The sequence below is a fragment of the Gopherus evgoodei genome, chromosome 7 (assembly GCF_007399415.2).
Source record: "Gopherus evgoodei ecotype Sinaloan lineage chromosome 7, rGopEvg1_v1.p, whole genome shotgun sequence".
NCBI lineage: Eukaryota > Metazoa > Chordata > Testudines > Testudinidae > Gopherus > Gopherus evgoodei.
Window position 1 is genome coordinate 109,831,423 of NC_044328.1, and position 17,997 is coordinate 109,849,419.

General features: G+C 44.6%; 1 protein-coding gene across 1 annotated transcript in view; it reads left to right on the forward strand.

Annotated features, from left to right (window-relative positions):
* The window catches only part of LOC115654583, a 115,097-nt gene that overhangs the window by 71,678 nt on the left and 25,422 nt on the right, over nucleotides 1-17,997 (forward strand). Inside the window, exons 31-32 of the mRNA XM_030569017.1 lie at nucleotides 7,989-8,133; nucleotides 10,575-10,721. Of these exons, the coding sequence (XP_030424877.1) occupies nucleotides 7,989-8,133; nucleotides 10,575-10,721 (292 nt within the window). The remainder of the gene's footprint in view (nucleotides 1-7,988; nucleotides 8,134-10,574; nucleotides 10,722-17,997) is intronic.

Consider the following 17,997-nt stretch of genomic DNA (forward strand, 5'->3'; position numbering starts at 1 on the left):
CTAAAAATTATCAGAATCCACTTCCTACTTTAAAGAAGAACTTGAAACCCAACGGTCTCTGCTAGGCCCAAGCACAGCTCTTCTCTAGTGTACAGCCCATGCACTGGTGTGCAGTGGAGTCTGGGAACCGTTTATTTGATTCTCAGGTGATTTGAAGCAACCCAACAATCTCCACTGAACATCTAAGAATATAAATTTTAACAGGGAAAGATATCATGTAGGCCACATACAGAGGCAAGATGGCCCTGAGTTCCTTTTTTATGGAAAGACAACAGTGCAAGAGACAGGGGTTGCTTTGGAGACTCGGGTAGCAGACAGGCTGCATTGTGAATTCAAATGAAACAATGGTTTCAATAGGCCAGGACATCAGGATGCCCCTGTAAAAGTGGGATGTTCATTCCTCATATTATTAGAGATGGAGCAGAGTCATCTGATCCAAATCCAAACTTCCTCACAATTCAGAGAAAAGCCCAAGTTGCAACATTCATCTCTGATTTCCCAACTTCCCCAAAGTTTGGATGGTGCCTTAGATCAGAAGTTCCTGTCTGAACCCATCTCTGCTATTTACACTGTGCCCTTCAGGCTCAGAAATCATGCTGAATCTTTTTTCTAGAAAGACATGAAAATAAATTCCTTCTACAAAAAAAGTTTCTATTTTTTTTTCTGTGTGCATTGTCTCATCTTACTTCTTTCATGTGGCATCTGATTCTCCCACCATTCTCGTGATCACCTACAGGCACAGATATAAAGCTGTGGTCATTCCGAGTTGCTACTGGAATGTAGGTCCACCCAGTTAATTTCTTTCCCATTGTACTGGGTGGGGCAGTGATAGTTACACGTAGACACACACACTTTCCTTTTTTGTAGTATTTTAGTTATTTTTACTACTGTCCAGGCTGACAACACAGCTTGTTACTAAGGAAAATAAGTAGTTTTTTTCCTTTTGTGGTGAACATTAAGTTCTAAAATAATTTTTTTGGAACTTCTGATTCAGACATTCTGTGCAGCAACTCCTGCCTTGTCCAGCTGATTTATTGTCTATACTGCTTTAAAACATGCGATTTAAACCAGTACTGTAGTAGCGAATAATTGGCACAAACTTCTCTACCATAAAGATACCTTAAAAATAAAAATATACACTTCTGACTCTGTAAATGATTTCAGTTGTCCTGAAACGAAGACAGCAATGTACAATTGCCAATCCAGAGTACTGGATTCCTTATCCCAGGCATTTTGCGTTTACTGGGTCCCCTGTCACAGGCTCATAGCATTATCCTTCCACTCTGCTTTGTTATTAGGCTCAATCAGTGTATTGAAACATACAAAAAAATTCTGCTCTGTCAAGTGCTGCAAGGACAGGACTCTTGAGTACTGTATTTTAATAATCTACCTATCCATATGAAGACATCCAGCAGCAGGCAGAGCAGAGAGCAATGTGTTGGCCAACCAAAACACAACTTGTATATCTCATTTGAAGCCTACCAGCCTTTGTGCTGCCACTTTAAAGGATAAGCTAAGGGCTTGTCTACATCAGAAAGTTGCAGCGCTGGTGAGGGAGTTACAGCGCTGCAACTTAGGAGGTGTACACATCTCCAGGGCATCACCAGCGCTGCAACTCCCTGTTTGCAGCGCTGGCCGTACTCCCGTTTTGTCTCGGGTGTAGAGGATCCAGCGCTGGTGATCCAGCGCTGGTAATCAAGTATAGACACTTACCAGCGCTTTTCTTGACCTCCGTGGAATAAGCAGGTATCCCAGCATACCTGAGGAAGCCTCTGGTAATCAAGCTGGTCTCCTTCCCCGGCTTGCTCTCGCGTTCCCCGAACCCCGAGCAAGCAGGTCTCCTTCCCTGCTGTTTGCAGGGTGGTTCGGGGAACGCGAGAGCAAACCGCGGCGAAGCTGGTCTCCTTTCCCGGTTTGCTCTCTCGTTCCCCGAACCCCTGAGCAAGCAGGTCTCCTTCCCTGCGGTTTGCAGGGTGGTTCGGGGAACGCGAGAGCAAACCGCGGCGAAGCTGGTCTCCTTTCCCGGTTTGCTCTCTCGTTCCCCGAACCCCCGAGCAAGCAGGTCTCCTTCCCTGCGGTTTGCAGGGTGGTTCGGGGAACGCGAGAGCAAACCGCGGCAAAGCTGGTCTCCTTTCCCGGTTTGCTCTCGCGTTCCCCGAACCCCCCTTGAAGCCGCCCAACAGCGCTGCAGTGTGGCCACATCTAACACCACTTGCAGCGCTGGTTGCTGTAAGTGTGGCCACTCTGCAGCGCTGGCCCTATACAGCTGTACTAATACAGCTGTAACAACCAGCGCTGCAAAATTTTAGATGTAGACATGGCCTAAATCTTCTGTATGCGAGGCTCATGTCACCTTGTTCCAGAACAGTTTCACTAATTCTCTCCCTTCTCTTCATCCCATGTGGTTTTGGCATGGAAATAGTACTAGTAGAAATGTAATAAATCTTCCCGAATGACATGCAAAACCGCATTAAACTTGCCTGGTTCTGTTGCCTGCTCAAAATTCAGGCCAGCATCATGGCGGGGGGGGGGGGGATTTAATTTAGAATTCACAAACCTTGTGAACAAACCTGGGTTGATTTATGGTTTGACATCAAAACTAGGTGAAATTTGCAATTTTGCCTGGTTTTCTTATGGGAATGGGTGAAACTGAGCTTTCTGTAAGCTTTTGCCTTTCTTTGAACCCCAAACTCAGCTCTAAATCCAGGGAGTAGGAGCACTTGTTAACCCACATGGATTAAAACCCAAGAAAATGTTGAGTGAGTTTTTGCAGAATGAAACAGTCGAGTTTTACTGGCTCTGCTCTTTGTGCTCCTTTCTGTTACCTAATCTGTGCTGTATAAAAGCCAAATCATGGAGTTAGAAGAAAATATCCACTACTGCCCAAAACCTCGTTGCCTTGGTTTATTTGGTAAGGTTGTCTCTTCCAAGGGTAGCCTTAAGTATGTGGGTTATGCATAAGTTCTGCTTTTAGAATGGAGCAAATCCTGGCAGAGCTGAGGATCTGTCTCTAGTTCTGTAATTATTGGACAAAGCTAGGGTTTGGATCTTTTATTGCTTGCGTGTCACAGCACTTTTCAAGTTACCACTGGTGGATGAATCAGTAGAATAAATTTCCTAGATTAACTGCTGGGGGTTGGGAAAACCTTGTTTTGTTACTTTATATATAAAATGATCAGTTACTTCTACAGTATTGCTCTTTTATAATTATGTTTTAGTTCAGCCATAGCTGTGCATGGTGCTTTACAGTTAAATGAAGCAGCGCCCTGCTCCAAGTAGTTTACAATCTAAGGGCCACATCCTGCAAACCTTTCCTATTTGAGTAGTTCTATAGGAGTGCATGGGGCTATTCGCATAGGCCCAGGTTTTTAAAGGCATTTAAAGACATGTAGGCATTGCTATGTTCAATGCCTTACTCATTTTCAAAAGAGATTTAGATACTTAGGAACCATTCAATTGGATTTAGGCTCTGAAGTGCCTAAAATCTCTTTTGAAAATAAGACTTAGGCTCCTAAATCACTTAGGAATTGCAACACTGAGTGCAGCGATGCCTGAATACCTTTGAAAAATCTGGGTCGTAAGGACTACTAACTAGAGCGAAGCTTTTGTAGGATCAAAGACTATAAATTATGGATTTTAAAAATCAACAAAACATTGACTGACTCACCCTTAATAACGTAATTAGTTGTCTGATGCATGTTCAAAAATAATCCAAATAAGATTATATAACAATAATAAGTTTTTATTCCCAAAGGGTAAGAACAGTCAGACTTTCAACACCAGATATTTTGGCTCAGAGACTCCTTTTGTGCTGTGTCAGAATGTAATATAATTAAAGGGACCTGGTCAACCTAAAACTCACTTATTTGAATTCCTTTCTTGTGTTATATAGCAACATCTTAGATTATTAAAATGGAAGGAATTTTAAAAATCAAATTTACTTTGCACCATTTATGCTGTTTACTTCTTTGCATTCAGTTCAGTTTGAAACTAGGCCTTGGCTACACTGGCGCTTTACAGCGCTGCAACTTTCTCGCTCAGGGGTGTGAAAAAAACACCCTCCTGAGCGCTGCAAGATACAGCGCTGTAAAGTGCCAGTGTAAACAGTGCCGCAGCGCTGGGAGCACGGCTCCCAGCACTGCAAGCTAATCTCCATAAGGAGGTGGAGTACGTGGCGCTGCAACCACACTCACACGTAGTGCTTTGAAATTTCGAGTGTAGCCAAGTTAGTTAGTTGGTTTATTTCATTCTCATTTCTAATCAGTCTCATTTTCTGGTTCTCAAGCAGTCGCACTGTGCTTTTGTTTTCTGTGTATATGCTCATACTTTAAAAAAAAATTCACTTTACCTTTGCATTTTCCTCTGCCCTTTTTGTCTTTGCTTTCCATTAACCCTGTATTAACAGAGGTGTCATATGTAAGACATGGGTAATTGTCCCACTCTACTCAGGACTGGTAAGGCCTCAGATGGAGTATTGTGTCCAGTTCTGGGCACCATATTTCAGCAAAGATGTGGACAAACTGGAGAGTCCAGAGAAGAGCAACAAAAATGATAAAACGTTTAGAAAACCTGACCTGTGAGGAAAGGTTAAAAAAACCTGGGGATGCTTAGTCTTGAGAAAAGAAGACTGAAGGGGGGACCTGATAAGTCTTCAAATATTGTAAGGACTGTTATAAAGGATAGTGATCAATTGTTCTTCATGCCCAGTGAAGGTATGACAAAAAGTTATGGGCTTAATCTGAAGCAAAGGCGACATAGGTAGATATTAGGAAACACTTTTTAACTATATGGGTAGTTAGGATCTGGAACAGACTTCCAAAGGAGATTGTGGAATCCCCATCATTGAAGGTTTTTAAAAACAGATTGGACAAACACCTGTCAAGGATGGTCTAGATTTACTTCGTTCCACTGCAGTACAAGCAGCTGGACTTGATGATTTCTCAAGATCCCTCCAGCCCTCCAATTCTGTGACTCTGTGAGCACATACACGATTGAGTATTATTTGCATGAATATTCAAAGAAAGTGAATTTCACACTAAAATAATTGCAGATTGTTTTAAACTGGCAAAACCCTTCACCATAGCCCTGATGTACAGATAATTAAAAGATCTGACTTCACCCTTTGCAAGCAGTGCAGTGCAAGCATCTGTGGTTAGTCTGGGTAAACAGCTGTGGTGAAAATTACAAATCAATACATGCAATATCCCTAGTATATTTTATTTTGGATGTCTTACTGCTTGACACAACAGTTAATGTTCCCCAAACTCATGGCCAGATTTCTGGCACATGAGCCATACTGTCAGCTAACTGCCTCCTTCACAGCTAGAATCACAGACTCAATGACTTTGTGTGAATGTGATAAGAAAAAGAAATTATGTCACTTCAGAATTCATCCAATAAATTAACAGTAGCCTGTTTTTTCTGGGAATGATGCCTTTGGCAAGGTCTGGCTGATCCGGAAGGGAAAGGTTTAATGTTTCAAAAAATTCCCTGATCCTATTTATCTACTCCAAAGCTCCAGTGGCTTCCTCACTCTTTCTTTTGCATATAGGAGTTATAATGAAGGAACAGAAACAAAGCAATGGGACGTCTGTGACTATGGAATTTTTGTGACCAATTATGGCTCAGTGGAATATTGAGTAGCCAATACTTGCAGCGAACTCTTTTGATCAGTCCATAGAGAAAAAACAAACAAACGTTGTGCAGTAAATTTAAGTTAAAAACAAATCTGAGGGAATCATGATCTGCTTGTAAATTGTTCTCAAGCAGAAAGAGAAGTTACATGTATCAAGTAAATTATTCCCAAGGAATCATTCACTCAGCTCTAGCCACAGCACCACAGGGGATATAATTAATCAGAAAAATTAAAAGTGTGTACTGAGATTTTACAGAAATCCATCTTTAAATACATACCACTAATATTAGACTCTATAAATCCCTTCTTGGGTCTAAAGCCAGCTGAGAGTAATCCTTAATAACCAATCCGAACAGTTCTATAGCGAAAGACTGTTGAAAGCAGGCCAACCAATCAGCAGCCTAATGACATCAAGAGGAAAAAATATACCCTGTACTGAAGATTTAATTCTGATTGTGACCTCAAGTATCTATCTTCTGATGTCATTTCTCAGGCTCTTGACTGATTGGCTGCCATGTATTGAATAGGCCCTTTAGATGGATTAGCTGTAACCATTACTTTGGTCCATCAGTGTGGGAAGGCCCTTTGGCCAAACCATCAGTGCTGTGAGGGGTGGCAGCTCTTTCACGTGGGCAAATAAAAGCTTGGCTGAAGCAGTGTAGGTTTGTTTGGATTTGGGGGCACATTTTAGACTTGGTTTGTAGCTCTTTAGGTTGTTGGTTTTACCTCTCATATTCAGTGATGATTGGCAAAGAGAAAAGCACATTCTTTCAGTGCAAAATAATATTTTCCTTAACCTAAACTAATGTAAAGTGCCCATGGCAGCATCTCTGCTAGAAATGTCCTTCCTGACAATTCCCAAGTGGCAGTGTTCTGGGCAAGGTTACAGGACACTGTGATAAAAACACCTGAATCAGCCTACACGAGATCTTGTCTATTTGTGCTAGCATCTTTTGGGAATAATGGGTACATAGATGCTGGAACTATGGGTGCTGGGGGTGCTGCCGCACGCCCTGGCTTGAAGTGGTTTCCATATATATCCATTACACTTTGGTTCAATGACTCTCAGCATCCCCACTATAAAAATTGTTCCAGCAGCCCTGAACGGGTAACGGCATTTCTACTGCAGGCAAGACCTGTGTGAGAGAGAATTCAGTGTGTCTTTCACTGTAAAATCCTCCACTTTAAATTCTCTCTTAGCCTAACAGGCAGGTAAGTGGACTTATTTCATAGAAGACAGAATACCACTGTCCCACAATTTCCTTTAGCTCAGCCTATTGCTGTTTGCAAATTTAAAGGAAATAGTTTCAATCTACAAATAATTCAGTTTATAAATGCCAGAAAAAGAAGATTTATCAAACAAGCTTCACACTCTTCCTTAAATAAGATAGTATTAAAGTATGGAGAACAGAGCCATCGAGGCAGGTGTTTAGGTTAGGGATGTGTGTTTGAATACAAGAATACACTGCCAAAATCATGTAATCCATACTCCCATAGATACTGTGTTGCTGCAGTGATTCTCCCAAAAGAATAGGCCAAATTCAGAGATGCTGTGTAAGATTTATCCTTTACTGTGGAAGGGAGCTCAGATACCTGGTGGTGTGCTTTGCCTGAGAATCTATATGGAACAGACTAGAGAGAGACTAGAATAGGTAGTTAGGTTACATATAGGGTGACCAAACAGCAAATGAGAAAAATCGGGATGGGGGTGGGGAGTAATAGGAGCCTATATAAGAAAAAGACCCAAAAATCAGGACTGTCCCTATAAAATCAGAACATGTGGTGACCCTAATTACGTATCAGGAAGTGAGTACAGAGAAGTCTAAATTGGCTTAATGTAAATAGCAAGGAGCCAGAAGAAGCTGTAAGTTAAAATACAGGATAGTTTATTTTAATTCTCTACTTTATTACACCCTCTGGAAGACGCTTCTCCTATTACACTCCTGTCTTCCTGCCTCTTGGAATGTGACACCAACTTTAGCTTCCTTAAATTCAATTAAACCTTTTTCCTAACATGTAATGTATGTTCCTTTATGCATCACCTCGGAATCTGGCCCTCTATGTAAAACACAGCATGTTTTTAATAAATGCAATGAGCCTTTCTATACATAAGGGTATAGAGTGCTACAGAGGGGCTTAATAAACTAAATAAAAAAGATGTTAAGTGAAAAGAATGCAATAAAATGCTGAGTGATTTAAAGTTTCCCCAAATGCTTGGAGTATAGTGTCTCTCTCACTCCCAGGCATACATACCCATGCAAGTGAGATGCGGTAGTTTAGATATCTGTCTGAGTTCATTTCTGTATATAGAAGGTTCTTAATGTATTTTTATCTTTCTCTTCCCATTCTCTAGATCAGAATTTGCAGATTTCTGAAAACCTCTTTGAAACAGAGTTTGCTGCTTGGATGCAGCCTCACAAGAAGTCCCATGTCCTTTCCCATCCGTGCACTGTGATGCAGGAGGGCCCCATCAACTTTTCCAGGGAGTTTCCTTACAGGTATACAGAACATTCAGTACACGCTGAGAAATCCGGGTTCTGAGCCAGCTCACTCTTTGCAAGTGAACTACTCAGTGGGAAACATTAATGCTTCACAGGCTGAATGTTAAACGTAAAAGCCTTTTCTGAATCTCATTAGCTTTGTAGTAGATTGATTTGAACATGTGGGGAGCAGCAGCACCATCATCTCAGCAGTCAGTGATTTTTTTGTTTTTCAGAAGACCAATGAAATGAGTTCTGGATGCAAGCCAATGGTTTGAATGGGACAGTGCAAGCACTGGAGGACTATTTTTTTCCCCCTCTGCATTTCCCTCTTCCAGTAAAGTCTCTGTTTTTATGAGTGATTCCTTTAAACCCTCTGTCATAAACAGATAGTTAAGGGTTAATGTCTCTTTTACCTGTAAAGGGTTAACAAACAGGGAACCAAACACATGACCAGGGGACCAATCAGGAGACAAGATACTTTCAAATCTTGGTGAAGGGAAGCCTTTGTGTTTTGGGGGTTTTGCTTTGTTCTCTCTGGGCTCTGAGAGTGACCACATGTACCTACAGTGTCTCTAATCTTCTATTCCCATTTTGTAAGTATAAAGGTAGAAAGGCGGTATAGTCTTTTTATTTGTTTTCCTTTATTTGCAAAGGTGTATTTGGCTGGAAGTATTTTAAATTGTATTTCTATTGGAGGAGGCTGTTTCTCCAATTTCTTAAGCTGACAGACCCTGTAACTTTTTACCATCTAAATTGCAGAGATAGACCTTTTACTTTTTTCTTTCTTTTTATTAAACGTTTTGCTTTTAAGACCTGTCTGATTTTTTTCCCCTTGTTGAGGCTCAAGGGAATTGAGTCTCTACTTAACAGGGAAGGAGAAGGGAGGGGAAGGGTGGAATCCCTTTTTTTTTTTTTTAGATTCACAGAGCGTAAATCTGTCTCTCTCTCCAGGAGACCTAATTTCTCTGTGTTGTGATTCAAGGAGTTTGAATCACAGTGATCTTCCAGGGTAACCCAGGGAGGGGAAGGCTGACAAAGGCAACGGTGAGGAAAGGGGTTTACTTTCCTTGTGTTAAGATCTAGGGGGTCTGGGTCTTGGGGGTCCCCAGGGAAGGTTTTGGGGGGACCAGAGTGTATCAGGCACTCGAATTCCTGATTGGTGGCAGCTTATCAGATCTAAGCAGGTAATTAAGCTTAGGGGAATTCATGCTAGTATTTTGGACGCTAAGGTTCAGAATTGGGAAAGATACTATGACACCCTCTCCCCACACTCAAGCCTCCAACAGGCAGCCTCCCCGCTGAGGGGAAGTAGGCAGGAATCCCTTTAGAACTGAGCAACATTGCACTTTGATCAAGAAAGGAGTAACCACGGTGCGTCATGAAACACTCTTTCCCAACACTGTGCAAGAGCCAAGCTTGCTGCCTCTGCAGCACTTTTCACCTCTTGCTGGTTGTAGGAGATATTGCCAAGTTTGACAAGTGATCCAGGAGCTCTTGCAGAGAACTCCCTTTTATGGCACAAAAGTTTCACTGGGAGTTTTTTGGGTTTTTTTCTATAGGAAGGGGAAGGAACATGGGCTAGCTGCCAAAGAGGGGCTGAGAATCAGGATGCCTGGGTTCTGTTCCTTGGTCTACCAGTGACTCACCATGTGGTCATGGGCAAGTCATTTCACCTCTGTGCATCAGCTGCTCCGTGTGCAAATTAGGGACAATGTTTACATTCCTCTCTGCCAGAGCAGGAAGATGCCCATTCATTGCCATTTTTCTTCCTCTCCTGCCTCCCCTTGCACTCCCTGAGATCAAGGACAATATTCCAATGCACAGAGGGTTATGCCGGTGGAGGAGGGGATTCAAGAATCCTGAACTCAAGTGTATATCTGGATTGAGGGTCAAAATCTAGTCCTCATGTAACATGAGACTGTGAGGACTGTTTCATATTGCAGTTTCTTACCTGTGTCTGATGCCACACCTTGGTTAAATCAAATGATCATGTTTTTCACCCTTGCAGACAGAAGCACTGAACAATATGTGTAGCCCAATGACCAAAAGAGGTTCTGTTCCAGGAAACCCATGGAAACTACAAGGAATTTTCAGTTTGGGGGCAGAAGGGAGCTACCCAATCTCACTCAGATATTTGCATTGATCCTGAATGTTGTGTTCCAGCCCTGGGCTGGAAGCAGAGGCTTCCTCTTCCAATGGCACTTCCAGGCCAGAGCAGTGTCGCTGCACAATATCAAGCAGCCACTGACTCTGATTTTGGGAGAAGTTTAAATCCTAAGCCAACAGTTTTCCATTAGAGATCGGTTTCTTAGGGGATTGATGGCCTCCCCTGAATTGAGATTTCTAGCTGGACCCTGTATTTTTTGGTTCTTAAGTATGCTTCTTAACTCATGTTTTGCTCTTGTTTTTAATCTTCTTTTGCCCCTATTATTTTAAATTAATCTAATGTGATATAGACTAGCTTGGGGACCTGTGACCAACCATCACTTGGAGGCAAAACTGTGTTACCCAAGGATGATGCTGGACTTGTTTAAAGAAGGCAAAGCAAGCAGCCTCCTGACAGAGAGAAATCTGCAACCAACAAAATCAATCCCTAGCAAAGGGTAAGTAGAGAAGGCCTCTATGTCTGCCAACCCATGATGAATAATCACTCCTGTTCCCCCAGGCTTTTCCTAATCCCATCATGCTTCACTCACTGGCTACCATCTGATCCCATCATTTCCTCAGTAAAGATGCGTACAGCAGTCTCACTGCTGGCAAAAATCCAGGAAAGGCAAATATTGCATTTCATAAATGTGTAAAATAGTAAAAGAGTTCTTCGAGAGATGTCCCTGTGGGTGCTCCACTCTAGGTGTCGGTGCGCCCCTGCGCCTTTGATCGGAGATTTTTTGCAGCAGTACTCGTAGCGGCCACGCATGCTTAGAACCTGTCACTCACTCTGAGTATGTCACTAGTGAGCATGCGCAGCCGGTACCCTCAGTTCCTTCTCTACCGCCCCCGGCTTGAGACGGAGCTCAGCAGACTCCTTCAGATTTTGTTTCCCATCTCAAAATATTATAGTTAGACAGTTTTTTTCCTGTTAGTTAGTTGTTAGTTAGTGTTACCTACCTTTCTTCATTCTATTTTTTTTTTAAAAAATTTCTCTCAGCCGCTTCAAATATGCCTGGCTCCACAGGCTTCAAGCACTGCTCTTCCTGTAAGGACGCTATCCCTCTCTCGGATGGTCACCCCCAGTGTATAAAATGCTTGGGGGAGACTCATATTCCCCAAAAATGCACTCACTGCACTAAGTTAAGTTCCAGAGCAAGGAAGGATAGACAGTTGAAGCTAAAACTTATCTTGCTTCAAAAATCCCTGCAGTCCGCCTCAGACCCCGGCGCAGACTCTGCCTCCTATCTCAGGCCTGGTCCACACTACGCTGTTAAACCGATTTTAACAGCATTAAATCGATTTAACGCTGCACCCGTCCACACTACACTGCTCTTTAAATCGATTTCTGTACTCCTACAAAACGAGAGGAGTAACGCTAAAATCAATATTACTATATCAATTTAGGGTTAGTGTGGATGCAAATCGACATTATTGGCCTCATTCTTTTACAGTAGCTACCCAGAGTGCACTGCTCCAGAAATCGACGCTAGCCTCGGACCACGGATGCACACCACCAAATTAATGTGCCTAGTGTGGACGCGCACAATCGACTTTATAATATCTGTTTTATAAAATCGGTTTAAGCTAATTCGAATTTATCCTGTAGTGTAGACGTACTCTCAGACTCAGCTCTAATCCTTCAATAAAGCTGAAGAAAACAACTAAACAGGAGCACCCAAAAGCTACACAAAATTTTACTGACAAACCCTCCCCTGTCCGATCCACGGTCTCCTTACCAGTGTTTCCCCGCCTCAGTACGTTTGACGAGCCGGGCTTCTCCGGTACCGCGCTAAACCTGCCTGTGCTTTCGGCGGCAGCACGAGGCTCTGGTGCCGAGGCGACAGGCTTTCAGTTGCCTGCCTCGATTATGGCACCTATCGGCACCGCGATGAATGCGGCACCGACAACTCAGGCACCTGCTGATGCACCGCAGCCTGCTATTAATAGCACGGCACCGCCTGCGGCACCGGCATTACTATCGCTACCTGACACGGAGCCAAGATTAAGAACTCCGGTGTTAGCCCGGGTTCCCTCGCAGGAGTTATATCAGCCTTCGCCTCTGGCTGCCCCAGTGCTGCAGTTTACCCACTCAAGTGACCTCCTAGTGTCTCCTACACTGCAATCACCTTTTCTTGGGGATGCCTTCTCCCTGACAAATGATTCAGGGTCTGAGCAGCCTTCCTCCAGTGAGGAGGAGTCTGAACTACAGGGTGATGTTCCAGGACTGTCACAATTCTGCCCTCAGAGTCCTGTCACACGCGGACACAGGAAAATTGTCCCAAACCACCCTCAAGAGCCCGCCTCCTGGTATGTTAACCCCTGGATGGCACCACCTATGCCTTTTCCATCACCATGGCAGTATTGGACTCCGTGGCCGTCTTTCCCTCGGCAGCATGTACGCTACTCTACTCAGACTAGACGCGAACATCCGAATCCTATGACTCACTTGGTGGCACCCTCCCATACTCAGGATCAATTAATTCCACCTACTGATCCAGTATTACCTGACGTATCGACTGGTCCAATATCTGAGGAGGTGTTACTTCCTTCCCCTCCGCCACCATCAGACGATTTTTCAAGATTCCAAGATCTCTTCAAAAGGGTTGCCAGTGAGCTTAGAATCAATCTGGAGGAAGTACCTGACCAACAACATGAGCTAACAGACATCCTGCAACCATCTTCGTCATCCAGACTGGCATGACCAATTAATCCGGCCCTTTTGGAACCTGCTAAATCCATCTGGCAGACTCCAGCCACAAGCCAGCCTACCTGCAAACAAGCAGACCATAAATACTTCATTCCTTCGAAGGGCTCTGAATTCCTTTTCTCATATCCTGCACCAAACTCATTGTAGTGGACGCAGCCAAACAACAGTATTTCCGCCATACCCTGGCCAACAAAGAAGGCAAATGCCTAGATCTGCTGGGTCGTAAGGTGTATGCCTCTTCAACGTTACAATTTCGAATTGCCAACTATACCGCAATTCTAGCAAAGTACGACCATAGAAACTACAACAAGTTCATGGACTTTATTGAACACATCCCAGACAACAAGAAACAACACTTTACAACTTTAGTCTCCGAGGGCCAAATCATATCCCGCATGGCTTTCCAAGCAGCTCTGGATTCAGCCAATACTGCAGCAAGATCCACCGCTACGGCGGTGGTCATGCGCCGAGGATCATGGCTTTCATCTTTTCTCTTTCCTCACGAGGTTCAGAGCACCATAGAGGATCTTCCTTTTGATAGTGACAAACTCTTTGCTTCCACCACTAATGAGGTGCTTCACTCCATGAAGGACTCAAGGGCAACTCTTCGGTCCTTAGGTATCCAAATCTCTACAAACAGAAGGCAACAGTACAGATATCAACCTTACCACCGCCCGCGCTACCCCTTCATATACTCAGCATTTCTGGAGATCTGAGGATCAACAACAACAACACCAACGCCAGAGGCCAAGATACCAGCGGCGTTGCCCCAATTCCTCCGGGATGCCCCAACTTCCTCAAAATAATAAGCAAATTTGAACCTTTGGTTGAGGGTCTCATAAACGTCGCCCCAACTCCAGCGTATGCACTCCCCACAACTATCTTTGGACACAGTCTACAGCCATTTTTACACCAATGGCAGAATATTACCACCGACAACTGGATTCTAGAGGTCATCACAACGGGGTATTCCATCCCTTTCCTCTCTTTACCTCCTGCCCACCCACCCTCCCCTCCCTCTTCAGGGACACCTTTCACGAGCCACACCTCCAGCAAGAAGTACAACATCTCCTTCACCTAGGTGCTATCAAACTCATGCCCGAATGCCACAAGGGGAAAGGATTCTACTCCCCTTATTTCCTAACACAGAAGAAAACTGGAGGATGGCGACCGATCCTCGACCTCAGGAGGATCAACAAATTCGTCAAGAAGCAAAAGTTCAAGATGGTTACTCTCACCACCATAATTTCAGCCCTGGAGCAGGGCGACTGGTTTTCAGCCCTCGACCTACAAGATGCTTATTTTCACGTCACTATCCACCCAGCCCACAGACGTTTTCTTCGTTTTACCCTTGGCTCGACGCATTACCAATACAGAGTCCTACCATTTGGCCTTTCTGCTGCCCCTCGAGTTTTCTCCAAGCTCCTAGTGGTAGTCACGGCCTACCTCAGGAAACAAGGGGTTATAATATTTCCTTACCTAGACGATTGCCTCCTCAAGGCCTCCACATACACCGAGGCCCTCCAATTCACAAAGATCACCATCGAGTGCTTTCAATCCCTGGGCCTGCAAATAAACGAAAACAATTCCACATTAAGTCCTACCCAACGCCTGGACTTTATAGGAGCGACCCTCGACTCCAGAACCTGACGGGCATCCCTCCCACCCAACCGATTCAATACCATAAAACTGCTGGCTACAAGGCTTCACAGCAGCCCTCAAGTAGCCGCCCGAGACTGCCTCCAACTACTGGGGCACGTCGTCATGCACTTTCATGGTCCAGAATGCACGTCTCCACATGAGATGCTTCCAAGCTTGGCTGGCCACGGTTTACAAACCGAACGTGCACTCAATAAACAAGCAGTTAACCATACCTTACCGCGTCAAGGACTCTTTCACATGGTGGACAGTCCCCAACAACCTCTGTTCTGGAGTTCCCTTCCTCCAGACTCCACCAACTGTGATGATGACGACCGATGCATCCCTCACCGGCTGGGGAGCCCATATCTCTCACCGAACAGCCCACGGGCTATGGTCTCACTCCGAAACCTCCTTACACATAAACGTTCTAGAACTTTGAGCTATCCGGAATGCTTCTTGTTGCTTCCTCCCACTAATCAAGAATCAGCATGTACACATAATGACACACAACATTGCTTGCATGTTCTACATTAACAGACAAGGGGGGGCTCGTTCCCACTCTCTTTGTTCAGAGGCCATGAAACTCTGGAACTGGTGCCTTGCGAACCGCATCCAGATAGCTGCCTACATCCCTGGTGTGCTGAACACCACTGCTGACAAGCTAAGCAGACGTTTTCCTTCAGAACATGAATGGGAGATAGATGACAGAGTCATTCTCAACATATTTCGCACTTGGGGCTACCCAACCATAGATCTCTTCGCAACCCCGGAAAACACGAAATGCCTCAACTTCTGTTCCAGGGTGGGACTGATCAAACGCTCCCTAGAGGACTCATTCATGATTTCCTGGCACTGGCCCCTCATTTATGCTTTTCCCCCAATACCATTGCTCAACAGGGTACTCACGAAGATACGAACGGATCGTGCCAGGATAATCTTGATCGCACCCTCATGGCCGAGACAACCGTGGTTCCCATTCCTCACCAGAATGTCAGTTCAACCACCGGTCTCCCTACCTCTCATCCCCAATCTCTTATCACAGCAGCACGGCCAACTTCTCCACCCCAATCTCTCCATGCTTCACCTCAAAGCTTGGTACCTGCATGGTTCTCCCAACGAGAACTAGACTGTTCCGACCAAGTACAGAGGGTACTTCTACACAGTAGAACGCAATCCACCCGTACCACCTACCTCCGGAAATGGAAAAGATTCACAAAATTATGCTTAACCAAACAACTGTCTCCTACCTCTGCACCTCTCCCCTGCATACTTGATTATCTATTGGACATTAAGCAATCGGCCTGTCATTCAGCACTATTAGAGTCCACTTAGCTGCCATCACAACCTTTCATAGCACAGTTGACAATACCTCAGTTTTCACTCATCCCATCACCAAACGTTTCCTGAAGGGACTCCAAACCCTATATCCAGACATTAAGCCACCTACCCCTCCATGGGACCTTCACCTAGTATTGTCCTGTTTAACTCATCAACCCTTTGAGCCCTTAGCTACCTGCTCCCTTTTGCACCTCTCGATGAAAACAGCCTTTTTGGTGGCCGTTACCTCTGCCAGACGGGTGGGCGAGATAGCAGTCCTTATGGCAGATCCATCATATATGCTCTTCTTCAAGGACAAATTTACTCTACGTTTACACCCGAAATTCCTTCCAAAAGTTCATACTTCATTTCACTTCAGTGAACCAATACACCTACCAACTTTCTTCCCGAAACCACATGCAAACTCCTTCGAGGCCACAATGCACACACTTGATGTGCGTAGGGCCTTATCCTTTTATCTGGACAGAACTAAACCCTTCAGAAACTCTTCTAGACTCTTTGTCTCCATCGCGGACCGTTCCAAGGGCGTGGCTATCTCTACCCAGAGGCTTTCGAAATGGATCTCTGATTGCATACGCCTCTGTTATCAGATAAAGAACATTACACCTCCGGCATTGATCAGGACACACTCCACTAGATCTGCATCTACCTCAGTAGCCTTCCTACGCAAAGTACCCTTGTCTGACATTTGTAGGGCCGCCACCTGGTCCTCCCATTATACATTCGTTACTCACTGTGCCCTTACTCAAGGCCCTCTCTCTGACACTAGATTAGGCAGGGCAGTATTATCTACGGCATTCCTGCCAGATCCGAAGTCCCTACCTCCTTGAGATGCACTGCTTTGAAGTCACCTAGAGTGGAGCACCCACAGGGACATCTCTCGAAGAAGAAGAGGAGGTTACTCACCTTGTGCAGTAACTGACGTTCTTCGAGATGAGTGTCCCTGTGGGTGCTCCACTACCCACCCTCCTCCCCTCTACTTCGGAGCTGGGTTAGCCTCCGTTGTAGAGAAGGAACTGAGGGTACCGGCCGCGCATGCTCACTAGTGACATACTCAGAGTGAGTGACAGGTTCTAAGCATGCGTGGCCGCTACGAGTACTGCTGCAAAAAATCTCCGACCAAAGGCGCAGGGGCGCACCGACACCTAGAGTGGAGCACCCACAGGGACACTCATCTCGAAGAACGTCAGTTACTGCACAAGGTGAGTAACCTCATCTTCTCATGGTCACCCTGAATTTTATTTTATTTTATTTCAAAAGTAAGAGTCAGATTTCTCAGCAAAAAAAAATGGAATTTGTTTGGGGCAAATTCACAATTTTATCTAAGGTGTAATAACAGCAGCATAAAAAGCTGCACTTCTGAGCAGAAATGACAGGTGTTTACAAAGCAATCCAGGGAATTATCTGCCAAGTTACCAGGTGTCATGAAGTGAGAATAGGTTATTTCAGCCAGCACTATACATTATAATAGAATCACAGAATATCAGAGTTGGAAGGAACCTCAGGAGTCCAACCCTCTGCTCAAAGCAGGACCAATCCTGGAGCAGAGACAATGCAGAGCCCAAGTCTGGAAATCCCACCCCTTTGAACACTGACTCTCAGAGCAGAGAACAGGCCTTTAGGGTAAGTAGGTAGCAGCCCAGACTGTTGGATGTACAGGTGGTAGCTGCCTGCACTTATGAATGATTCAGTGGGCACAGAACAAAGGTGGCTGAGAAATGCCCAACAAAGACAACTCTGATCAAGATATTTTCAGAATGTGTGTGTTGTATAGACACCAGGTTGGTGTCTCCTCCTGCTCAACACTTTGTTGTGGCTGTTTGCAAAGCAGGGATGCAGAAGGTTGCCTAAAAGGAGAGAGTCTGCTTTGTGGCTGGATCCTCCAGAGATATTTGAGAAGCTCACTCTGGTGTAGTAAAGGAAGCTGTTGTTTGATAACCATGTCAAGCTATTAATATAATTCTGATATGACTGCCTGTCTTATTCAAGAGCCCTTGAAGAGCATGCAGAATGTCATGGTTACCAGGGCCGGCTCCAAGCAC